General features: G+C 40.0%; 1 protein-coding gene across 1 annotated transcript in view; it reads right to left on the bottom strand.

Annotated features, from left to right (window-relative positions):
- Positions 1-609: 609 nt before the first annotated feature.
- The window catches only part of LOC141128482 (solute carrier family 2, facilitated glucose transporter member 11-like), a 46,746-nt gene continuing 24,839 nt past the window's right edge, over positions 610-22,516 (bottom strand). Inside the window, exons 8-13 of the mRNA XM_073615827.1 lie at positions 20,822-21,009; positions 17,838-17,948; positions 15,032-15,133; positions 6,542-6,617; positions 5,602-5,729; positions 610-2,737 (exon numbers count right to left, since the gene is read on the bottom strand). Coding sequence (XP_073471928.1) covers positions 2,540-2,737; positions 5,602-5,729; positions 6,542-6,617; positions 15,032-15,133; positions 17,838-17,948; positions 20,822-21,009 — 803 coding nt within the window. The 3' untranslated portion in view covers positions 610-2,539. The remainder of the gene's footprint in view (positions 2,738-5,601; positions 5,730-6,541; positions 6,618-15,031; positions 15,134-17,837; positions 17,949-20,821; positions 21,010-22,516) is intronic.

Here is a 22,516-nt window from a genome sequence, read left to right as displayed (position 1 = left end):
CCTAATGCTTATTTGGTCTGGATAAAAGTCACATAAAAGCACACGATTATAGTATAACCAAAGGGTTTTTTATTTTTACGTTTTGTATAGAGTGGAGAGGGATTAGAACTCCTGTAAGGTTTTTATTGTTGTCTGTGTCCCTCTCTATTTGTCCTGTTTACTAGTATCTCTGAGTGTGAAAGAAAATCTTACATTTTGGGTTGTCCTCAGAACAGTAAGAGCCCTTTCACACTGGGGCGGTTTGCAAGCGCTATTGCGCTAATAATAGCGCCTGCAAACCGACCCGAAAGTGCCATTGCCTTAATTCCAGTGTGAAAGCCCCGAGGGCTTTCACACTGGAGCGATGCGCTGGCAGGATGGGAAAAAAAGTCCTGCTAGCAGCATCTTCGGAGCGGTGAAGGAGCGTATACCGCTCCTTCACCGCTCCTGCCCATTGAAATCAATGGGACGGCGCGGCTATACCGCCGGCAAAGTGCCTCTGCAGAGGTGCTTTGCGGTGGTATTTAACCCTTTCTCGGCCGCTAGCGGGGGGTAAAACCACCCCGCTAGCGGCCGCATACCGATGGTAAAACGCCGCTAATAATAGTGGTGTTTTACCGCCAACGCCGCCCCCGCCCCAGTGTGAAAGGGCTCTAATAGAGGGGAGACCTTCCAATAGGGACACTAGTTCTAGTAACCTGATGATAAACAGGAATTCCCTTACTTTGGAAGCATATCCTAATACTTTCTGCTGTGGCTTTAGGACAAGAAGTGAAGGGGACTTTCACCAATGGGACGCAGATGGCAAAATAAATAAACAAAATACATTTGACAGTGCTTCCCGAACAGTCTAGATGGGTTCTAATTGGTCAGTGCCGTCACATTGATGGCACTGGCCAATCATAATCCATCTGGTTTGTACTGGAAGCACTGACAGAGAAGAGGGAGAAGAGTGTGGATTTGAAATCCCCAAACCACTGGAGAGGCTATGGGGGTGATGACAGCTCTGCAACCCTGGAGGTAAGAACAGCATGAAATGGGGTGGGGAAGGGAAACTGTGTTAGTTCACCTTTACATTTTTTCTGTAAATGTGAACTAACCCTTTACAAATCCTTGTTTTTATGTATAGCTTAAATTGGAATAAAAAAAAATGCTGACAAGTAGGGTTTATACTGTATGACAGAAGAGACCTATACTTCTCCCTCAGTGTCAGCGTTAATGTGCACTGAGCCATGCATGCCCAGCTCAGCATACATTTACGGTACCTTCTTTTGCCATGATAATGTGGCTCCCATGCGAACAGACCGAATCCAGAAGGAAGATCTGGAGAAGATGGCAGCGTGTGTGACCACAGAGTGCTGACAGCACAGAGCTGGATGGCATCTTTTGACAGGTAAATCTGTAATAATGTTCCAATATGCTGTGTATAATAGCACGTTATGGCATGAGGCTCCTGGGGACCCACTTAATTAAAAAAAAAATGCGGAGTTTAATTTTGCTTCAATAATATACTGTATGTATATAGCATAGCTCGCAACTGTTCCTGATTTGGAGGGACTGTCCCTGATTTTGAGCAATGTCTTCTGTCCCTCATTCCTCCTCATTTGTCCCTCATTTTGGTCTGATCCATATAGTTGTATATAAAATTCACTTTTTATCTTTCAAAAAGTGTTTCCCAGTGCTAAACCTTTCATCCAATTTCTAAATTGCTGCATTTGTAACTTTTAAAAGCCAATATAAAGGAATGATAGTGGTAAAAAAAAGTCCTTGTGGATTTCATTAATCTTTTTTTTTTTTTTAATTCTCCTTTAAGGGGGTGTGGCAAGGGGCGTGCCCTATGCCTACATACTAGTAGGTGTCCCTCATTCCCATCTCAAAATGTTAGGAGGTATGATATAGAGTCAGCCAAATAATTATTATTATTTTATTGCAAGTCAAGCAGATAGGGTGCATCTGGTTGAAAATAATGAGCACTCGTGCAGTCTTTCATAGCATGAAACACTCAAAGTATTCCTTGTAGTCTTTGACTATATATGATCTTTTTTGCTATTTTTTTTTTAAATCATATAAAAATGTGATGTGGTTATGTTGTTATAGCTTATGCCATACAGACGCATGTAGGGCTTGACCTTTAATAGCAGATCCTTGATAAGATGTTAAGTGGTTTTTAAGTGAATAACATTCACAAATATATTTAAGAAAACAGTACTAAAATTATAGATGTGTTTGGCAATAGCTCTTTAAACCTTTGATTCTCAAGGATGTGTCCTTTGCTTCCTGACGATCAAAGGGTTAAAAGAAGCTCACGCCATTCATTGATTAATACATATTGGTATCCGCCTGGAATATTTTCCTTTCCAATAGCAATGCAAATAAGCAGAAACACAAATAAAATTTTAGATCCGTACACAGTCAGTATATAAAACAGAATAATTGCGGTACTTATCACACAATTGTGTGAACAACAGAAACTTCAAGTACTGCTTGGCATCTCTCCATAAGGATCAAAAAGTCTTGACCAAAAACAGTTTGTAGTACAGATGTTTGAAGCTTTGTGAAGCTAGAATCTGGTAGATATCACAAAAATCTCAGGGGTGCGTTCTGTTCTAGGCTGGTTTCTGTAGTTGCATTTGTTGAAGCCCTCTTTTATCTCAAGTGACGATTTTCCTTTTGTTTCTGGTAGGTAAAAGTATAGAAACACCCCACAGATGACTATGATGACAAGGAACGTAAGGAAACAATACTGCTCCATTGTAGCCTGGAAGAAGAATGAGAAGCAAATGAATGATTGCTATGTACAGAGAATCCTCCACAATCCACACCCATAATATACAGATGACAAATGCATTCTACTCAAGCATATCTAGACTGAAGCAAAAATGGAATATATTGCAGCTTACCAGTCCTTAGGTGTGGTGGCTGCATTCATTTTCAGTCTAAGAAAATCTTTGAGCAAGTACAAAAATGATTTGTGATCTTTTTCTTGTTATGTAAACTGATAGGATTCTTTTTGTACTTTTAGTACTATGTACCGCCACCAACCGGCACTGGTCCTCTAGTGCGCACTTCTCATGGGCATCACTAGCACATGTCTCTTACCTGCTAGTAATCCTAGCATACTAACAGATATAAATTGGCATTACCACTTGTTGGCTGTAGAGCTGCACGAGAGCTGCACGATTCTGGCCAAAATGAGAATCACAATTTTTTTGCTTAGAATAAAAAGATCACGATTCTTGCGACGTAAAATCCTTCACATTATACAAAAAAAATTGGGCTAACTATACTGGTTAGTTTTTTTTTTTGTTTTTCTTTAATTCATTAAAGTATTTCTTTCCAAAAAAATTGCATTTGAAAGACTGCTGCGCAAATACAGTGTGACATAAAATATTGCAACAGCCACCATTTTATTCTCTAGGGTCTCTACTAAAAATATATATATAATGTTTGGGGGTTCTAAGTAATTTTCTAGCAAAAAAAAAAAATGATTTTGACTTGAAACCAACAAATGTCAGAAAAAGGTTTAGTGTTTAAGTGGTTAAACTTTCCTCACTTACACATGAAGTTCCTTTGACAAATTGTTACAATGTTTAGACTTAGTTCCACTGCTAAAGAATGTTGTAATTTTTGGCAGACTGCCCATTTTTTTTCTCCCTTCCTTTTGAGCGCTGTGGCTTCAGAAGAGCAGAGAGAATTCTTTACATAGCAAGAATCCTGAAACACTTTTGTCAAGATCGCAATGGGAAAAAATCGCGATAACGATTCTTGACGATTAATCGTGCAGCTCTAGTTGGCTGTATAAATATTTTGAAAAAAAAATCTATTTCCATAATTATATAATGGAAATCATTCAGACAGCAGTTCAATTGGCTTTCTAAAGCTTACATTTGCTGTTTTGACATATTTAATGTGAAATATTGTTTTCAGTAGCTCTTCTCTAAATCAGCTCCCACTAAATTGTCACTCATTTTCATTATGTCCACTCTATTTATACACTTTTTTTTACTGGATCTTGAAATCTTTAATGGAAGAGCTGATATGTTATTTTCAGTCAAGTATATGGTTGGAGTATGACAACTGGTAATTTTAGACATCATTTGTAGAGGCATCAAAAAAAGTTTGTCTGGAATAGTTTACCTTACCTACTAATAATATATAGGGGGTTATTTACTAAAGGAAAATCCACTTTGCACTGCAAGTGCACTTGAAAGTAAAGTAGCTGTAGATCTGAGGGGGACATGCAATGAAAATAAAAAACAGTAGCTTGCACATGATTGGATGATAAAACCAGCAGAGCTTCTCCTCATTTCAGATTTACCCCTTAGATTTAGAGCGACTTGCAGTGCAAAGTGGATTTGCCTTTCGTAAATAACCCCCATAGAGTCACTATAAAGTGCACTATAAAGCCAGAAGTTTGTGGAAACCTTATCTTTTTTTTTTTTTTTTAATTCAAACTCATTTTATTGATAGCAAAGAGCAGAATTAACAGCATAAGATCTCAAAAAATACAAACAAATAATAAAGAAAATTGAGATGTCACATAACATACAATGTAATACACAGTAAGTACAAATGACACGGAACAGAAGGGAAAAACAGTTCTGCACAAGAAGTCGTGTACTATCATACCAATACTAGTAAAAACCAAACCTATTAACATCAGGTGGGTTTCTGTGCTTATGGTAAAATACAGCTAAAGGTTTTAATGCAGTAGATCTTACAGCCAGCACAAAATAAAAAACATGTCAAGAAATATACCTTAAGAAAATCCAATAACCTTTACATTTGAAGGAGCCTATCCATAACCAATTGTGGTGGGGCTAAACCTCGTATTTCTAATCAGCCCTGCCATACCATACCACCCTGAATTTACGAAGTGCATTGCAGTGGCGATAAGTAAGTTGTTCTCTCATCAGCAAGGAATTAACATATTCTATCTATTGGTTATGTGTCGAAGAGTTAGAGAACATCCAATATCTGGCTATGAGTTTCCTAACAAGATACAAAAGTCAAGAGACCATAATATAAACCCCTGGTTGATACAGTTCAGCATCCAACACTCCCAGCAGACATATAAGAGGATCTAGAGGCACAGTAATTTGGGCTGCTAAGGAGATAGTTTGGAGGACCTCTGTCTAATATCTAGAAAGTTTTGGACAACACCATATCACCTGAATGAAGTCCCCCTATGTAGTTTAGGGCAGATAGGCGTATCTCTCTTTGTCCATATAGTGTAATTTAGCATAGTAAAATATATTATTGAGACAGCTCATTGTAAAGTATATAAGGACATATTTCATGGGACATGGGGTTTATTTACTAATGGCAAATTCACTGTGCACTACAAGTGCACTTGGAAGTACAGTCGCTGTAGATCTGAGGGGGACATGCAAGGAAAATAAATTGCCTGCAAATGATTGGATGATAGAAATCAGCAGAGCTTCCCCTCATTTCAGATCTCTCCCTCAGATCTACAACGACTGCACTTCCAAGTGCATTTCCAAGTGTACTTGTAGTGCACAGTGGATTTGCCTGTGGTAAATACACCCCCCCTACATATTACCATCACTTATGAATTTTACTCACTTTTAATAGTCATTTATACAATACGGTTTTTCTTACCACTACAAAGGGGAAGACCATGCCGATGATAGCCAGGCCTAACCAGTTTATCACGCCCACAATGACAAGTGCTGCTGCTCGAGCTTCTTGAGAAAATATTTCCACATTGATAGTCATGGTGGTTGCACCTGATAGAAGATTAAATTCAGTGAGTAACTAAAGATTTTAAGTTCTTTCACTTAAAGATTAAATGATAGTAGATTTTCCAAAAAGCAGCAGACTTTAATTTTACGGATTAGAGGATATTGCCCACTTAGGGAGTGCATTGTTTAACTCATGGTAAATGCCATTGTATGGCACTGCAAAGTAGGAAGCCCATGTTGAGCCGGTTGAGCTGGCCAAGTGGAAACAGACCAGAGGCATCCTAAAGTGGTGGATGCGACCCATAAAGGGGAAGGTGCACATGGCCTATTTTTTACATTATGTGGTGAGCGCAGTATGTTGTTGTTTGTGGTACTCATTGGACATTTTACACAATAAAGAGTGGAAGAAGAAGTATTGCAGTGAATGCACTATATGTTTTGGGAGAAATATGATATTTTGTACAAATATAAGTGCAGTGTATTAGTGATGGCGGAACTCACTTCATACCTTATATGAGAAGGAATATAAAGAGACATAGCACATACCAGTACTTATCAAGGACTTGTTTTATTAAACTGGTTTGCAGCACATTTTTCAGCTGCTGTTGTTGCATATATATGAATTTTGAGTACAAATAGGAACTGAAATTATCAGCACCTTAATTGATTGTTGATTGCAATTGATTGCACTACTTTTGTTTTATTGTAATGCAACATAAATGCCAAAATTAACCAGCTTGAACCAGGTGCATGGACAGTGTACCTGAAAGAGTTTAAATGCAAAACTTTGATTTTTGAATAGCGTTTATGTTTATGAATAGCGTGTATGTTTAAGTTGCCAATTTGATGTCTCTTACCTGGCCCTGCGCCAAATGACAAAGTATATAAGAAGATCAGAATCACACTGCAGTAAGGCATCCAAGTGTACATAGTCTAAAGTACAACATATAATAATAGTTATAAATAAATGAACACTACTTAGCAATCTGTGTCCTGGGGGCAATGATTGGGATAACATTTAACATGGTCAACAATCTTTTATTGATAATAATAGAATTAGAAAGGAATATAAAATTGAACAAATTCTTAATTGTTTTAGTGGATATGTGCTTTCCTATATAACCTGCCCGTGTGAACTAAAATATTTTGGCTACACATTAAGAGGCCTTATACACACGGTTTGGGGAACATAGGAGACTGGTAAAAAAACAAGAGCCTAAATCATAGTGAGCCATTTTCTTTTGAAACATCAAAACACTTAATTGTTTTCCCCATTGAATCCATCTACTCCCAACTCCCCATCACAGAGAGGTGTGGGCTATATCTGTAGGCTATATCACAAGGAAATCTACTGGATCTACTATGTATGTTGAAAAACCTGTCACTTATTGGCTTGAATGAACATCTAGAAATCAGGACCATTATATGATCGTAAGTCATCTATACATAGGTACTAGTCATGCATCCCAGTAAATATTAATTTATATAGATAAGCAATCCTTTATATTCCCTTTTATTTAATTTTAAGAATAAATCTTCTGATCTCCAAGATAGCATACACAAATATATATATATATTTGTATGTTCTTATACATAGGTCTCCTCTTCTATACACGGGCACGTGTGTTAGACTGCATTTTTTTAATTATCTTTCTATCTATTTATTTATTTTTTCTAATTATAATAGTTTTCTACAACTTTCCCATTCTTTTGCTTAGGTTTGCTCTAAAAGTCCATAAAGAGTAAATCAGTAGTATTTTTTGGCTGAAGTTATTTTGTTTCATTGCATTACAAAGTTTCTTATTATTAGTACAGACTCTTCTATAGTTGCAGTAAGAGCTCTCTCTAGTGGCCAATCTTGAGATTTAATCCTATTTTATGAACCTGTCTGTGTCAAGCAATTTCACTATTTTTTTATTTAACCACTTGCTCACTGGACACTAAAACCCTGTCCAGACCAATTTTTAGCTTTCAGAGCTGTCGCACTTTGAATGACAATTGTGCGATCATACAACACTGTACTCAAATGAAATTTTTATCATTTTTTTTCCACAAATAGAGCTTTCTTTTGGTGGTATTTGATCACCTCTGCGGTTTTTATTTTTTTGTTAAAAAAATTTTAAAAGACCGAATTAAAAAAAAAAATGATAATTTTTTATATTTTGTTATAAAATTTTGCAAACAGGTAATTTTTCTCCTTTATTGATGTACGCTGATGAGGCTGCACTGATGGGCAGCGATAGGCTGCACTGATAGGCTGCACTGATGGGCACCGATGGGCTGCACTGATGGGCCCCGATAGGGCAGCACTGGTGGGCACTGATAGGCAGCACTGGTGGGCACTGATAGGCGGCACTGGTGTGCACTGAGAGGTGACACTGAGAGGTGGCACTGATGGGTGGCACTGAAGGGCATTGATAGGTGGCATTGGTGGGCACTGAGAAGTGGCAATAATAGGTGGCACTGATAGCTGGCAGTGTGGGCATTGATAGGTGGCAGTGATGGGCACTGATTTGTGGTAGTGATGGGCACTGATGGGTGGCAGTGATGGGCACTGATCGGCACTGGTAGGTTATACTGATAGGCAGCACTGCTAGGTGGCACTGATGAGGCACGGATTGGCACCACTGGTGGGCATTGATAGGTGGCACTTGTAGGCATTGATAGGTGGCACTGGTGGGCACTGTGGGCACTGGCAGGTGGCAATGGCAGGTGGCACTGGCAGGGGGTACTGATTGGCACAGAGGAGGCAGAGGAGGAGGCAGATGTGCCTCCTTCCTCTTCGGGAACGATGTCCCTTGAACATAAGCCATTGATAGGCTTTTTTATCTCCTCAGGCTGTCAGCGTGAGGAGAAAAAAAAAACGATCACTGAGCTTTTGTTTAAACACATGATCAGCTGTCATTGGCTGACAGCTGATCAGGTGGTAAGGGGCTGGGATCGGCCCCTTACTCGGATCGGTGATCACCCGAGTCTCGGTGACTCGGTGATCACAGCGTGCGCCGCGCAAAAGGGTGGGCGTCCTGTGATGGCCTCCCGGAAATTCAGGTCCACGCTGTAGCCGTCATTCGGCTATAGCACAGACGGCAAGTGGCATAGGCGTCGGCAGGGGGTGGCTATTGAGGCTGTAGCCCCGAATCTGAAACCCATAGCCCCGAGTCTCTTGCCGCAGAGTCCCTGCCTAACCAGCAGGTCGCGGCTGTGGCGGGTGGGCTGCATTAGAGGTGGATGAGAGGAGAGAGATGAGCGGGAGCATGAGCAGAGATGACATCATCTCTCTCCACCCGCTCCACGTCACCACTCTTCCGCCCTCATAGCCGGGCCACTTCAGTGTGGAAGCGATGTGCGGTGGGGAGCAGAGAGATGACATCATCTCTCACTGCCCACCACACATCAGCGCTTTTCCGCCCCCATAGCATGGGTGCTCATTTTGTCAGAACACCGGCCTCTTCAATGTTGAAGCTGCGGCAGGGAGCAAAGATGACATCATCTCTCACTGCCCGCCCTGCATCTCCGCTCTCCTGTCCTCACTAAATGGACCAGTGCTGCCAGTCTGCCACCAATGCAGCGACAATGCACATTTGGTGGCACTGGCTGGCAAGTGACAACCCACATCTAGTGGCAGGTGATGTGGCAAGTGGCAATCTGCTAATGGTGGCAGGTGACGTGGCAAGTGACAGTCTGCAAATGGTGACAGGTGACATGGCAAGTGACAATCCGCATCAGGTGGCAGGTGACGTGGCAAGTGACAATCTGCAAATGGTGGCAGGTGACATGGCAAGTGACAATCTGCAAATGGTGGCCGGTGACGTGGCAAGTGACATTCCGCAAATGATGGCAAGTGACAATCCACATCAGGTGGCAGGTGACGTGGCAAGTGACAATCTACATATGGTGGAAGGTGACGCGGCAATCTGCAAATGATGGCAGGTGATGTGGCAAGTAACAATCCACATCTAGTGGCAGGTGACGGTGCATCTGGTGACAGGCGACAGTGGCAAGTGACATGCTGCATCTGGTGACAGGTGACACGCTGCATCTGGTGGCAGGAGATGTGGCAAGTGACACACCCAAGGGCTCCCACTGATTCTGCATCATGGTGAGTTGAACCACTTTATTATATATTAGAATGTAACAATAGAAACAATGCACTTTGATCACCCTGACACCATATCAACCATGGTGTCATGATGATTGAAACGCCAACAACAGCCTTTGCCTGCGAAAAATTGCTTACCACTGGCATGCCCCCCCCCCTCCCCGGGCCTGCAAAAAGGTTGGTGACCGCTGCTATGGGCTCTAGCCCCAGGTCTTTTGCAGACCTAGCAACGCCCCTGGCAACTGGTTAAAGCGGAACTTCAATCTCTTAATCAATAGTAATAGTAACTATTTTTAATAATTTTGCTGCTAGCATTAGTAAATAGATAGTAATGTATGCTATATTCATGTGTTTTAAACTTTTTTTTTTTCTTCAGTTACTTCCTGGTTTTAAATACATCCAAGGAGTCTTCATGAGCATTTTTTTTTCATCTGGAGCAGGGGAGGAGGAGCTTTCTCAGGTAAGCAAACCCTTGTGCCTGCATGCCTGAGCTAAGGGGAGACGGATTACAGGAAGTAAATAATACATGAATCAGCTGCACCTTCTCAGGATGCCTAGAAATACTACGGGGTTGTTTTTCAAAGTGATTTCTTAAAGGATAACACCACTTTCATGGAAAAAATAGCATACAATATATATATATATATATATATATATATATATTTATTTATTTATTCAAGTCAGATTTTTGGCATCCCCTGCAGAAAAAATGTCATTTTTGGTAAGATACTCCCAATAGGAAATCATGTCTAAAGGTTAGCAGTTAGAGGCCTGATTCTGCAGCAGCTGGTTGATAATTATGAAACCACTCCCATTAGACTCACTTGGCACAGGGGCACAGATGAACATACGGGGATTTCTTCAGAATAACAAAAGCTAGGAATCTGCAACAAAGTTTGTTGCAATCCTTGCAATGTACATAGATCACCCAGAGGGGAATGTATTTTTCTCAACAAAAGTAGAGTTACCCTTTAACTATATAAAACATGTAGATATGGATAGATGGGTCAGTTTGCTTTGCATTAAATGGCATTCTCAGTTTGTGGCGCTCAGATACAGTTAAGTTCTGCTTTAATTTATGTTAACCACTTGCCGCCCTTAGGATGTACCTGTACGTCCTCGGGTTTCAGTGGTTATACCGGGGGCCATGGCTGCAGCTGCCCCAGTATCTTTTTTCATCTGGGGCCTTCCACCTTCCCAAGCTCTCCTGTTCCACCAGAGAGCATGGGACTTAAGCAAGCGGTTTTTCATAGAGATGAGTGGCTGACCATAGAGATGAGGGAGGAACAGAAGTGCCCTGTTAATCTCTATGGTCCATGAAATCAGAAGGGATGAGGATTTTGTCACTGGTTTGTCACCAGTTTTGGTTTTGTAACAGCATCTGCTCAAACCAACCTTTGTTTGTTTAGATGCTTTTGAGGGCAGAGGAGAGATCTGGGGTCTATATCCCAGATATCTCAGTAAAGAATACCTGTCACTGTCCATGCTATCACAAGGGATGTAGTTTATCCCTTGTGAAAGCAATAAAGTCGAAAAAAAAAAAAAAACAGACAGTAGAGCTGCACGATTCTGGATAAAATGAGAATCCAAATTTTTTTGCTTAGAATGAAGATCACAATTCTCTGCGTAACATCATCTTTCAAATTATACAAAAAAATTTGGGCTTACTTTACCGTTTCGTTTTTTTTTTCAAAGCGTTTGTTAATCCCCCCAAAAAGGATCCTGCTCCTTTAAAGCATGTTATATAACACAGTGCTTGTCCTGTGTCATTTGGCCCCTCGTAACACCTAAAATACCTGGCTGATCCTGACAGTTTCTGTCCTCCACTATGTAAACTGACCACGGTGTATCATGGCTGCTGAGCCCTGACACTGTGGTCAGTTTAAGTGCCTCCGTCATCCGCAGCCCTTCTATCTGTCTTCTCTCTGCTCCTGTGTCCTCCTCCCCCTCCCCTCTCTGCCTGTCTGCTCGTGACAGTGCCGCCCCTCCCCCCTCCTGCTTGCATTACACTAACCTGTATACACCATCAGCACTGCCTCCTATTGCAGTGTCCCCCTCTGTGTATGATTTATAAATATAAATGCTGCAAATACCTCCTTACACAGCTGAGATCTGTGATCACATGACCGGCTAGATCTTTCCTCCTCTCCTCCTCCTCCCCTTCCGACTGATGTCAGCAGGGGACTCTCGGCCCCTCCCGCTGCATCTGTCAGAGGAGGAAAGGAGTAAGCTTGCCGGTCATGTGATCTCAATCTCGGCTGTGAATTTAGGTATTTGCATTATTTATTTTTATAAATCATACACAGAGGGGGATACTGCAATAGGAGGCAGTGCTGATGGTGTATACAGGTTAGAGTGGCTTAACAACCGCTTTAATTTATTGAAGTATATTTTTTCCTAAAAAAATGCTTTGGAAAGACTGCACATATACAGTGTGATATAAAATATTGCAGCGATCTCCATTTTATTCTCTAGGGTTTCTGCTAAAAAAAATATACAGTATATATAATGTTTGGGGGTTCTAAGTAATTTTCTAGCAAAAAATACAGATTTTAACTTGTTAGCGACAAGTGTCAAAAAAGGTTTAGTCTTTAAGTGGTTAAACTGATCTAATTTACAGACAGTAGTTCATTCCTTTGATCTAAAAGAACAGAAAGATATATTGTTTCTAATTATCGCTGTTGATAAACATTTGAGTTTTTAAAAAATCTTTTTACAGCTCTGAGCAGAGAACGGCTCTGCACTTGTTTTACATGAATCGGTGAAATACTGTACAGTATTAAGATCGTGAGGGGGTTGAATCGCAATCGCGATTTTTTAAGGATTAATCGTGCAGCTATAACAGACAGTGTAATTTTTTTTTTTTTTAATAAAATAAATAAAAATAAAGGGAATTAAAGCGGAGGTCCCCCCACAGTTAGAAACACTCCCTAGGACACACTTAACCCCTAAAGCGCCACCTAGAGGTTAGCCCCTTCACTGCCAGTGACATTTTTACAGTAATCAATGCAATTTTTTAGCATTGATCGCTGTATTAATGCCAATGGTCCCAAAAATGTGTCAAAATTGTCCGATATAAGTGTCCGCCATAATGTCCCAGTCACGATAAAAATCGCTGATCGCCTCCATTACTAGTAAAAAAAAAAATTATTAATAAAAATGCCATAAAACTAACCCCTATTTTGTAGACACTATAACTTTTGCGCAAACCAATCAATAAACGCTTGTTGCGATTTTTTTACCAAAAATATGTAGAAGAATATGTATCGGCCTAAACTGAGGAAAAAAAATGTTTTTTTATATATTTTTGGGGGATATTTATTATAGCAAAAAGTAAAAAATAATGCGTTTTTTTCAAAATTGACGCTCTTTTTTTGTTTATAGCGCAAAAACTAAAAACCGCAGAGGTGATCAAATACCACCAAAAGAAAGCTTTATTTGTGGGGAAAAAAGGACGTCAATTTTGTTTGGGAGCCACATCACACAACCGCACAATTGTCAGTTAAAGCGATGCAGTGCCGAATCACAAAAAGTGCTCTGGTCAGGAAGGGGGTAAAATTTTCCGGGGCTTAAGTGGTTAAGTACTGTAGGTTGTCGCCATTCCACAGACATATGCCATTTTAAAGTGTAACATGTTAGGAATCTATTTACTCTGTGTATCATCATCTTTTATATTTTACCAAATAATTGGGTATTATATTGTGTTTTGTGCATTAATATTCATTAACCACTTCAACTCTGGAAAGGTTTACCCCCCTTCATGACCAGGCCATTTTTTGCGATATGACACTGTGTTACTTTAACTGACAATTGCGCGGTCATGTGACGCTGTACCAAAATAAAATGTTTGTCCTTTTTTTTCCCACAAACAGAGCTTTCTTTTGGTGGTATTTGATCACCTCTGCGGTTTTTATTTTTTGCACTATAAACAAATAAGACTGACAATTTTGAAAAATAACAATATTTTTTAACTTTCTGCTATAAAATATACCCAATAAAAAATTTTTTAAATCTAATTTCTTCATCAATTTAGGCCAGGGGTAGGCAACCTCTGCCCTCCAGCTATTTTGAAACTACAAGTCCCATGAGACATGCAAGACCCTGACAATCACAGGCATGACTCCTAGAAGCAGAGGCATGATGGGATTTGTAGTTTCACCACAGCTGGAGGGTCGAGGTTGCTTACCCCTGATTTAGGTCATTATGTATTCTACTACATATTTTTGGTAAAAAAAAATCCCAATAAGCCTCTATTGAGAGGTTTGCACAAAAGTTATAGCGTCTACAAACCATGGGATAATTTTTTTTACTAATATTTTCAACTATCAGCAACTTATAACAGAACTGCAATATTGTGGCGGACAAATCGGACACCTAACTGACACTTTTTGGGGACCAGTGACACCAATACAGTGATCAGTGGCAAAAAATATGCACTGTCACTGTACTAAAGACACTGGCAGGAAAGGGGTTAACACCAGGGGTGATCAAAGGGTTAAATGTGTTCCTAGGGAGTGCTTACTTAAAAGATGCTTTGACTGGGCAAAGGTAAAGATCAATGTTCCTGCTTAGCAGAAACACAGGATCAGTACATTCCCCTCTCACAGAATGGTGGTCTGCCTTGTTTACATAGGCAGACCATTGTTTTGCCTGTCTCCCGAATGATCAGCAGGTCCCGTAGCATATTGTGTCTGCTGGACCTGCTGATTGGCTCTCACAGTGTCCAATCACAGCGGGAGTGTGTCACTGGCAGAGCACCTGCGCCAGTGATTTGCTTTCTATGTGCATTACTGTATAGTCCATATTATGTAGCAAATAGGCTAATCCAAATATAGCTTAGGTAAAATGCATTAACAAAAAAATATATATATATTGTTTTCTATTGGATTTTTTCCCACTACAACGGTGGATTACAAAAAATTTTTTTTTTGTTTTTTTTTTAACAGGTAATGATAGTCCTGCATGTTTAATGTCTGATATGTTTTTCTGTGTGGCTCTATTCCAATCTTTTGACTGGAACCCTGCAAATTGTACAACAAAGCGCGCTGCACCATTTTTATCTCTTTCCTTGCCACTTTTTCACAGTGTGGAATAACACCCCTCCTTTCATTCCTCAAATCCTTATCCGGCAAGTCTAACTACTATTCATTTAAGCCCAATAAGTGTTGCAGAAATCAGTTTGCAGTGTTCCGTGACATTGTCAGTTGTGCTCTACAAATGATATTCGTATAGCAATAAGTATATTTACCTGCAGCGAGATTGTCAGAGTTAGAAGCCCCAACGCTAAGACCATTGATATATAGCCAGCCAGCAGGAAAACTCTTCTGCCAAAGCGATCAACCACCAGACTCTATACCAGAAGAATAAGTGTCAATTAAATGTAAATGCTTTAAAAGTTAAGCTTAACATCCTGTTGTTAAATGTTCTACTGCACTGGTAGAAATAAATATTAATTTAGTGTGTGTGTGTGTGTCTGTGTGTGGACAGCCTTGGTATATACTATATATTTCTTCTACATTCTCAGACTTTAAAATGTATGAGTAGAATTATTCCTCATTGTTTTCATATGTATAATGCCGCGTACACACAACCGGACTTTCCGGCAGAAAAGGTCCGACGGAATCATTCCGTCGGACATTCCGATCGTGTGTGGGCTTCATCGGACTTTTTCTTTCTAAAATTCTGACGGACCTAGAAATAGAACATGTTTCAAATCTTTCCGACGGACTTGATTCCTATAGAAAAAAACGTTCGTCTGTATGCTAGTCCAACGGACCAAAAATGACGCTAGGGCAGTTATTGGCTACTGGCTATTGAACTTCCCTTTTCTAGTCCCGTCGTATGTCATTGCGTTCTAAACGAACGAACTTTGGTGTGATCGTGTGTAGGCAAGTCCGTTTCAGCGGAACTCCATCGGAACTCCGTTGGAAAGACTGTCAGAGTCTACTCTGACGGAAAGTCCGGTCGTGTGTATGCGGCATAAGTGCCAGTTGTGCTGTACTGGTTTTCTTGAACTGTCTAAAATACTGGATGCAGTTCCTGCTGCTCTATATTTTTATACATAACATACACTATATACCTCTTTAGCTGTACTACTAGGAGGAATGAGGTTAATTATGTTTTGTTTAACCCCGGAATGGGAACAATTTGATGGCACACAATATAAAAGATCCCTGCTTCTCAGAGTTAATGATCCAAGGCTATTGAAAAAGCTGTTCTATAAATTTGATATTGCAGCCCATCCATACTGTTACATATACATACATATTTTTATACCCTAGGGGGAGGAGTCGCAGTGTTGACGTCATCCTGCGAGCATCTTGGTGTTTCTTTTGCTTCCTGAGCCCGCACTGCTTAACTGCTGCGTTTGTGAGTAACGTTTTATATGTTTTTATGATGAAATAAACCGTTTGGTATACAGAGAGCACTAGATTAGCCTTTTATTCCTATGTTCACTGGATAGTCCAGAGGGAGTGTTTACCGGATGATATCCATACAATCAGCCTGTGGCAGCACGGATGAAATAGGAGCTCTATGTTCAGCTGACCCCCATTTGTATCCCTGAAAAGGTACCTGCTATTTCTGACCTGCTGGTGAAACGGGTCAGATTTTGAGGTGAGCGGCTAGGATATTGAGGTGGAGGAGAGCACTAGCACTTTCGAAATCCTTGCACTATTGTCACGTGAAAGCTATTTTTATTCAGAAGATTTTGGAGGACTGTTTTTGGATCTTTATCACAATTTTTTGATTATTTTAATAATTTCATATTAATATTTTAATCACTGTGATTATTTTTCAGTGTTTTTTACTCCCAATTAGTATCTTAGTATCTTGCTATTCTAAAGTTAATCATTTATTCCTATGAGGATTCATTTATAGGTATTTTGGTATTTAGGTAGCACTACACTGAATTGTTATTGATATTATTTATGTGAAGTGAACGCATTTTCTGTGTATGCAGCAGCCGGGGGGGGGGGGGTATATTTGTGTTTCATTTGTGTGGTATGTCTTCGATATCACCCACTGGTTATTATTATTGAAGAGGCGATTTAGGTCACTATTCTTTCACATATTTGCGCTGATAGATTTTTGTTTTATATACTGATCATGGCCTGTGACCAGACTGTATCTGAGACCTGTACATTCTCAGTGTATAGTCAGGTGTGCTCCTCACTTGTGCCCGTCATCTTGGTTTGTGCATACAGGTCTGTGACCTTTTAGAAGTCAGTAAAATATACAATATGCATTTCTACAAATTACTGTACGAAAAATGTAAAAGTCCACATAGGGTCAGGGAACCCTAAAGCAGTGCTGGTCAGCTTTAGCACTGGTGATCCACCTCCAGTAGGTTTTCCTTGCAACCATGCAGGGACATACAGTAGGTGTAGAATTGCACAGAAGTTCCATAAAGTCTTCCTTATCATAATGAGGTTAATTTGTTAAAAGCCAATAGATTTTATGAAGATTCACTTCAGTTATCAAGTATGTAAAAAGAAAATGGCAGTTTACTTATTTTACCTGCACATGATTGAATATTCAAAGGGAACAGGAATTTGCATTATAACTGATTGGATAATGGAAGTAAAAATTACTCTCTTAATATTAGGTGAACATTCTGAAATCCATTGGTAAATCAGCCACAGTGAGTCCCTGCTAAACTGACCGAGATTTGATCCATCTATGGCCAGCTTAAGTTTAAGATTTTGCAGATGCTAAGTGCAGGAAGAAAGACTTTTTGTAAATATTGTAGTGTGATGCATAATTGTGACGTATGTCTTGCTGGTTCAGTCAAGTGACTTTTTCGGAACATATTTTTTTAATAACAAATGCAGTTTATCATTCATTTCAGTTCACTTTTTTATTTGTCATATAATTTAATTTCTACGTTGAGGGGTCCCCAAACCAAAGGGCTAAATCCGGCACTGTCCAGTCCAGTGCTGGTTGCTGGAAGAACCTGCACTTGCTTTCCCTATCAGGCTCTGCCTTATTGGTTTTTGGTTAAATATCAAATTTCTTCATTGAAATGCAGTAAAAAAGGAGCTGATATCACTTACACACAGAATCACTGATGTGGACTCACACATTCCTACACCAACTGTCAGGTAGGGAATCTGCTCATCATGAAAGCCAGCAGCTTTGAACACTTCAACAGCATAGAAATAAATCTAAAAAAAACAAAAACCCAGACATAATTATATACTGTTATGTCTCGTGTATAAATTGAACTTTATATATTTAACAAGTTATCTCTCGCAGAGCACTGTACAGTATATTTATTCAAAATGGTTGTTGACATATCCCATTAACCAGAATATAGAGTTTCACCAGTCTCTGACCAAGTGAGATGATTAGTGTATTTGCAGATCATTTGTTCCCCATCAGCCAAATGACCAAAGGTACTCTCACATATTTCAGAGTATTCGGTTTATAATCCAATTGTTCAGATATTACAATTGTTTCTGATAAAGACAGTATGCAGGGCCAGCATCCAATAACTTTTTTTTTTTTTTAAACTGAGAAAGAAAAATCAAACTTGTTGGATATTTTGTATTGTTTTCAATGCAGTTGTACCAACTTGAGATTCAGATTAAATTGATGGATGGTCAAACAGCAAACCCATAAGTTGCATCATAGAAAGAAAATATTCATAAAAAATGATCAAAAGTTCTGATTTAATCCAAATAAAAAAATCAGTGCACATTCAATGCATGGGTAATTAGTCTAAACCCAGGTTCACACTGAGCTGCAGGAATGAAGCCGTGTGAGTTCAGCTGAACTCACATGATTTCACTCCCGCATGTCAGTCCCGATTTGGGCTGCGATTTCACAGACATCTGTGCAGAAACCTGCAATGAAATCGCAAAATGTAGTACAGAAGCTACTTTTTTAAATCGGTGCGGCCCCGCAATTGTGGCATTGCACCGATTAGGACAGTGCCATTGCCAGCAATTGCCTCGGATTGGACATGCGATTTGACATGTCAAATTGCATGTCAAATCATACCACTGTGAACCAGCGCTAAGGCTGGGTTCACACTAGTGCGAATTGGATGCGGGTTCCCCACATCCAATTCGCAATAGCAGGAGATTGTGACTGGCACTCTATAGAGCTGGTTCACATATCTCCGCAACAGTTCCCGTGCGTTTTGCACAGGAACGCTGTGTGTCTTTTGGTCGGTATCAAGTCTGAATGCAGCCAAAAATTTGGGCTGAAAACGGACCTGAAACAGTGAATGAGGACGCACTGGACTCTTGCTGTGAGCCGCTGCGTGCTCATATGTGAACCCAGCCTAACAGGTGTTAGATTCTGTTACTCTTTCACCTATTTTAGTATATATAAAATATTAGTATGTATATTTTGCCATCCAATTACACTATATGTATCTGAGTATGATATCTAGTGGTTGTTATAATATACAGTTAGGTCCATATATATTTGGACACAGGCACAATTTTCATACTTTTGGCTCTGTATGCCACCAGAATAAAATTACAACAAAAATCCAAATGAATTTGAAGAGCAGACTTCCACCTTTAATTCAAGGGGTTGAACATAAATATCCCCCCATTTTCAAGGGCTCAAATGTAATTGGACACATGAATATATTCATAAATAAAATGTTAATTTTTAATATTTTGTTGTGAATCCTTTACTGCCAATGACTGCCTGAAGTCTGGAACCCATGGACATTACCAAAGACTGGGTTTCCTCCTTTCTGATGCTTTGCCAGGCTCTAACTGCAGCTGTCTTCAGTTGTTCTGTGTTTGTGGGTCTTTCTGCCTTTAGTTTTGCCTTCAGCAAGTGAAATGCCATGGTCAATTTGGTTGAGATCAGGTAGTTGACTTGGCCATTGCAGAATATTCCACTTCTTTTCCTTCAAAAGCTCCTGGGTTTTTGCAGTCTTTTGGATCATTGTCCATCTATACTGTGAAGCGCCATCCAATCAACTTTGCTGCATTTGGCTGAATGTGGGCTGACAGTATATCTCTAAACACTGCAGAATTCATCTGGCTGCTTCTGTCTTCTGTCACATCATCAATAAACACCAATGACCCAGTGCCACTGGAAGCCTGCATGCGTATGCAATCACACTGCCCCCACCATGTTTTGCAGACGACGTTGTGTGCTTTGGACCATGAGCTGTTCCAAGCCTTCTCCACTCTTTTTTCTTCCCGTCTGTCAGAGACATGGCATGCGCAGACGTGCATTAGAAGGTGCCCGTCTTGCCAGGCATAGGCTAAAGCCTATGCGCAGGAACATTAGCGCTAACAGGCGAATGCACATTAGCGCTAAAAGGCAAATGCACATTAGCGCGAAAATACGCGCACACGTTAGCCATTAATGCTGGCGCCAAATGGCCTATATAAAGACAGCAGCTGCACTAGTGCAGCTGCTGTCTGATCTGCAGCTTTACCCTGTTTTCTGATCCTGTGCCTGTATCTGATCCAGTATTTGACCCGGCTTTCTAATCACGCTGCTGTCTCCAGTCCTGACCTTTGGCATCTGTGGGGCATCCTCAAACGGAAGGTGGAGTAGCACAAGGTCTCTAACATTCACCAGCTCTGTGATGTCATCGTGGAGAAGTGGAAGAGGACTCCAGTGGCAACCTGTGAAGCTCTGTAAACTCCATTCCCAAGAGGGTTAAGGCAGTGCTGGAAAATAATGATGGCCACACAAAATATTGACACTTTGGGCCCAATTTGGATATCTTCACTTAGTTATGGGTATATTTACTTTTGTTGCCAGCAGTTTAGACATGAATGGCTGTGTATTGAGTTATTTTGTGGTGACAGCAAACTGTATACTCACTACTTTACAAATATTTATAAAAATGTGAGGGGTGTACTCACTGTTGTGTATATATATATATATATATATATATATATATATATATATATATATATATATATATATATATATCATATATATGTATATATATATATGTTGTATATATATATATTATATATATCATATAATGCAGATAGGCTGAGCTGAATGGGATGCTAGTCTTTATAATATGTAGCAACTAGAGACTTACTGCATTGATTCCGCAGAGCTGCAGAGTTATCGTCAAGGCAAGGAGAATATATAGCTGCCAGCGCACAGAGCGCTCTTTAAGAAGTTCCAGGACACCCAGGCTCCGCCCACTTCTGCGAGCTGCTTGCTCCTTTAACATATCATCAATCTCCTTCTGGTGGTCTCTGTCTCCCCAGAGTTGTTTCAGGGCTAAGGATACAAGGGATCTATTTGAATATGTATATATATATATATATATATATATATATATATATATATATATATATATATATATATAATTTTTAAAGCGTAAATGTTCTTATTTTTCCAGTATAATTCTACCTGTAGAAGTGTGATTCTTTTTATTGGTTGGCTTATTCTCTAAGTCAGCTTTTTGCAACTGGGTGCCTTCAGGTTTCTTCAAAGAGTGCCTTAGTAAAATGCCCTAAAATTGCCCCAAACTTGTATACCAACCAGCAGTAGATCAAGCCTTCCTTTAGCTACACAAAGCCATTTGTGCTCCATTGCAACATTTCAGCTACCGGTGTCCTAACAATGATGTCATTGTTTGATAAGGAGGACACTGGGCACCTACACAACATCTTGTTTGCACCTCTCTGTCGGCACTGGGGTCACATTAGCTGAATGAGAGAAGATAAATGCTAGAATACCAGTCAGTACCAGTTTGTAAAGGTGTATTTGCTTTGGAAGAATAAGTCGCCTCTAATGTTCGGTGTCCTACGTTGGTGGATGTTGCTGCTTTATGTAAAACTATTAATTTAGTTTTTTACATTTTAGAATGGGGTGCCTCTTGTGCATAGTTTTAGAGGGTGCCCTGACTGAAAAAAGGTTGAGAAACAAGTTATAGAAGCTTATTGTGTTTTATATAGCCTCTGCAATATAGCATTTATGTAACATGCAAAAAAGCTCCATTAAATTTCAAATTACCCAAGTCTAATTGCCTTTTGTCCACATACGCCCTCATTCAGAAAATCTTAAATAAGACTAAACAGCTACAATGGGTCACAGGCTTCATCTGCTATAGTCCCATTTGGCGGAATAGGTTTCCCGGAGCTGGCAACGGTGCAACAAGGTCAGAGTTGGAGTAAACTGGGGATAACCCATCTTTACCATCATTTTAAATATGGCACTTTATGTTCCTTTGAGGTGAAATTTTCCTTGCCAACATCCATGCTATTTTATTATATCCAGCTCAAACATGCTATAGCAGCCCAGGGCCAGTCTGTGGAGTGGCAATAATCCCCAATGCCTGTGTTTAACATGATGGCTGAAACTGTTTCCATGAAAGGCTTTATTTCAAGGTGCTATGCAATGCTGCTAAATTAATTTTTTTATATCCTTTCCCTTGAAAGCAGGCAAGAGGTGGGAGAGTGATCTTTTCCCATTTGTAGCAGATCAGCGGGAGGAAGTGCTTCAGGCAGTACCCCAATGTTCCCTTAATGTGACACAATTATACATACTCCTAAGGGGGCATCTTACTCCAATTAGGTTGCACAAAATGGGCATCTTAGACACCCCCACTTGCAGTAAATGTTCGGGGGACCATGGGGACCTGGTCCATCTAATTTGGCGGTGCCCCAAACTACACAATTACTGGGTGGGAGTACTGAATACGATAAACGCTGTATTTCAGATCTCCATCCCGCTTGACCCCAAACCTTGCCTTCTGGGCATTTTACATTAATTTTCAACTATC

Source organism: Aquarana catesbeiana, linkage group LG01 (genome assembly GCF_042186555.1).
Source record: "Aquarana catesbeiana isolate 2022-GZ linkage group LG01, ASM4218655v1, whole genome shotgun sequence".
NCBI classification, from domain to species: Eukaryota; Metazoa; Chordata; class Amphibia; order Anura; family Ranidae; genus Aquarana; species Aquarana catesbeiana.
The sequence above is the reverse complement of the archived record's forward strand: the minus strand, read 5'-3'. Positions and strand labels throughout refer to the sequence as shown.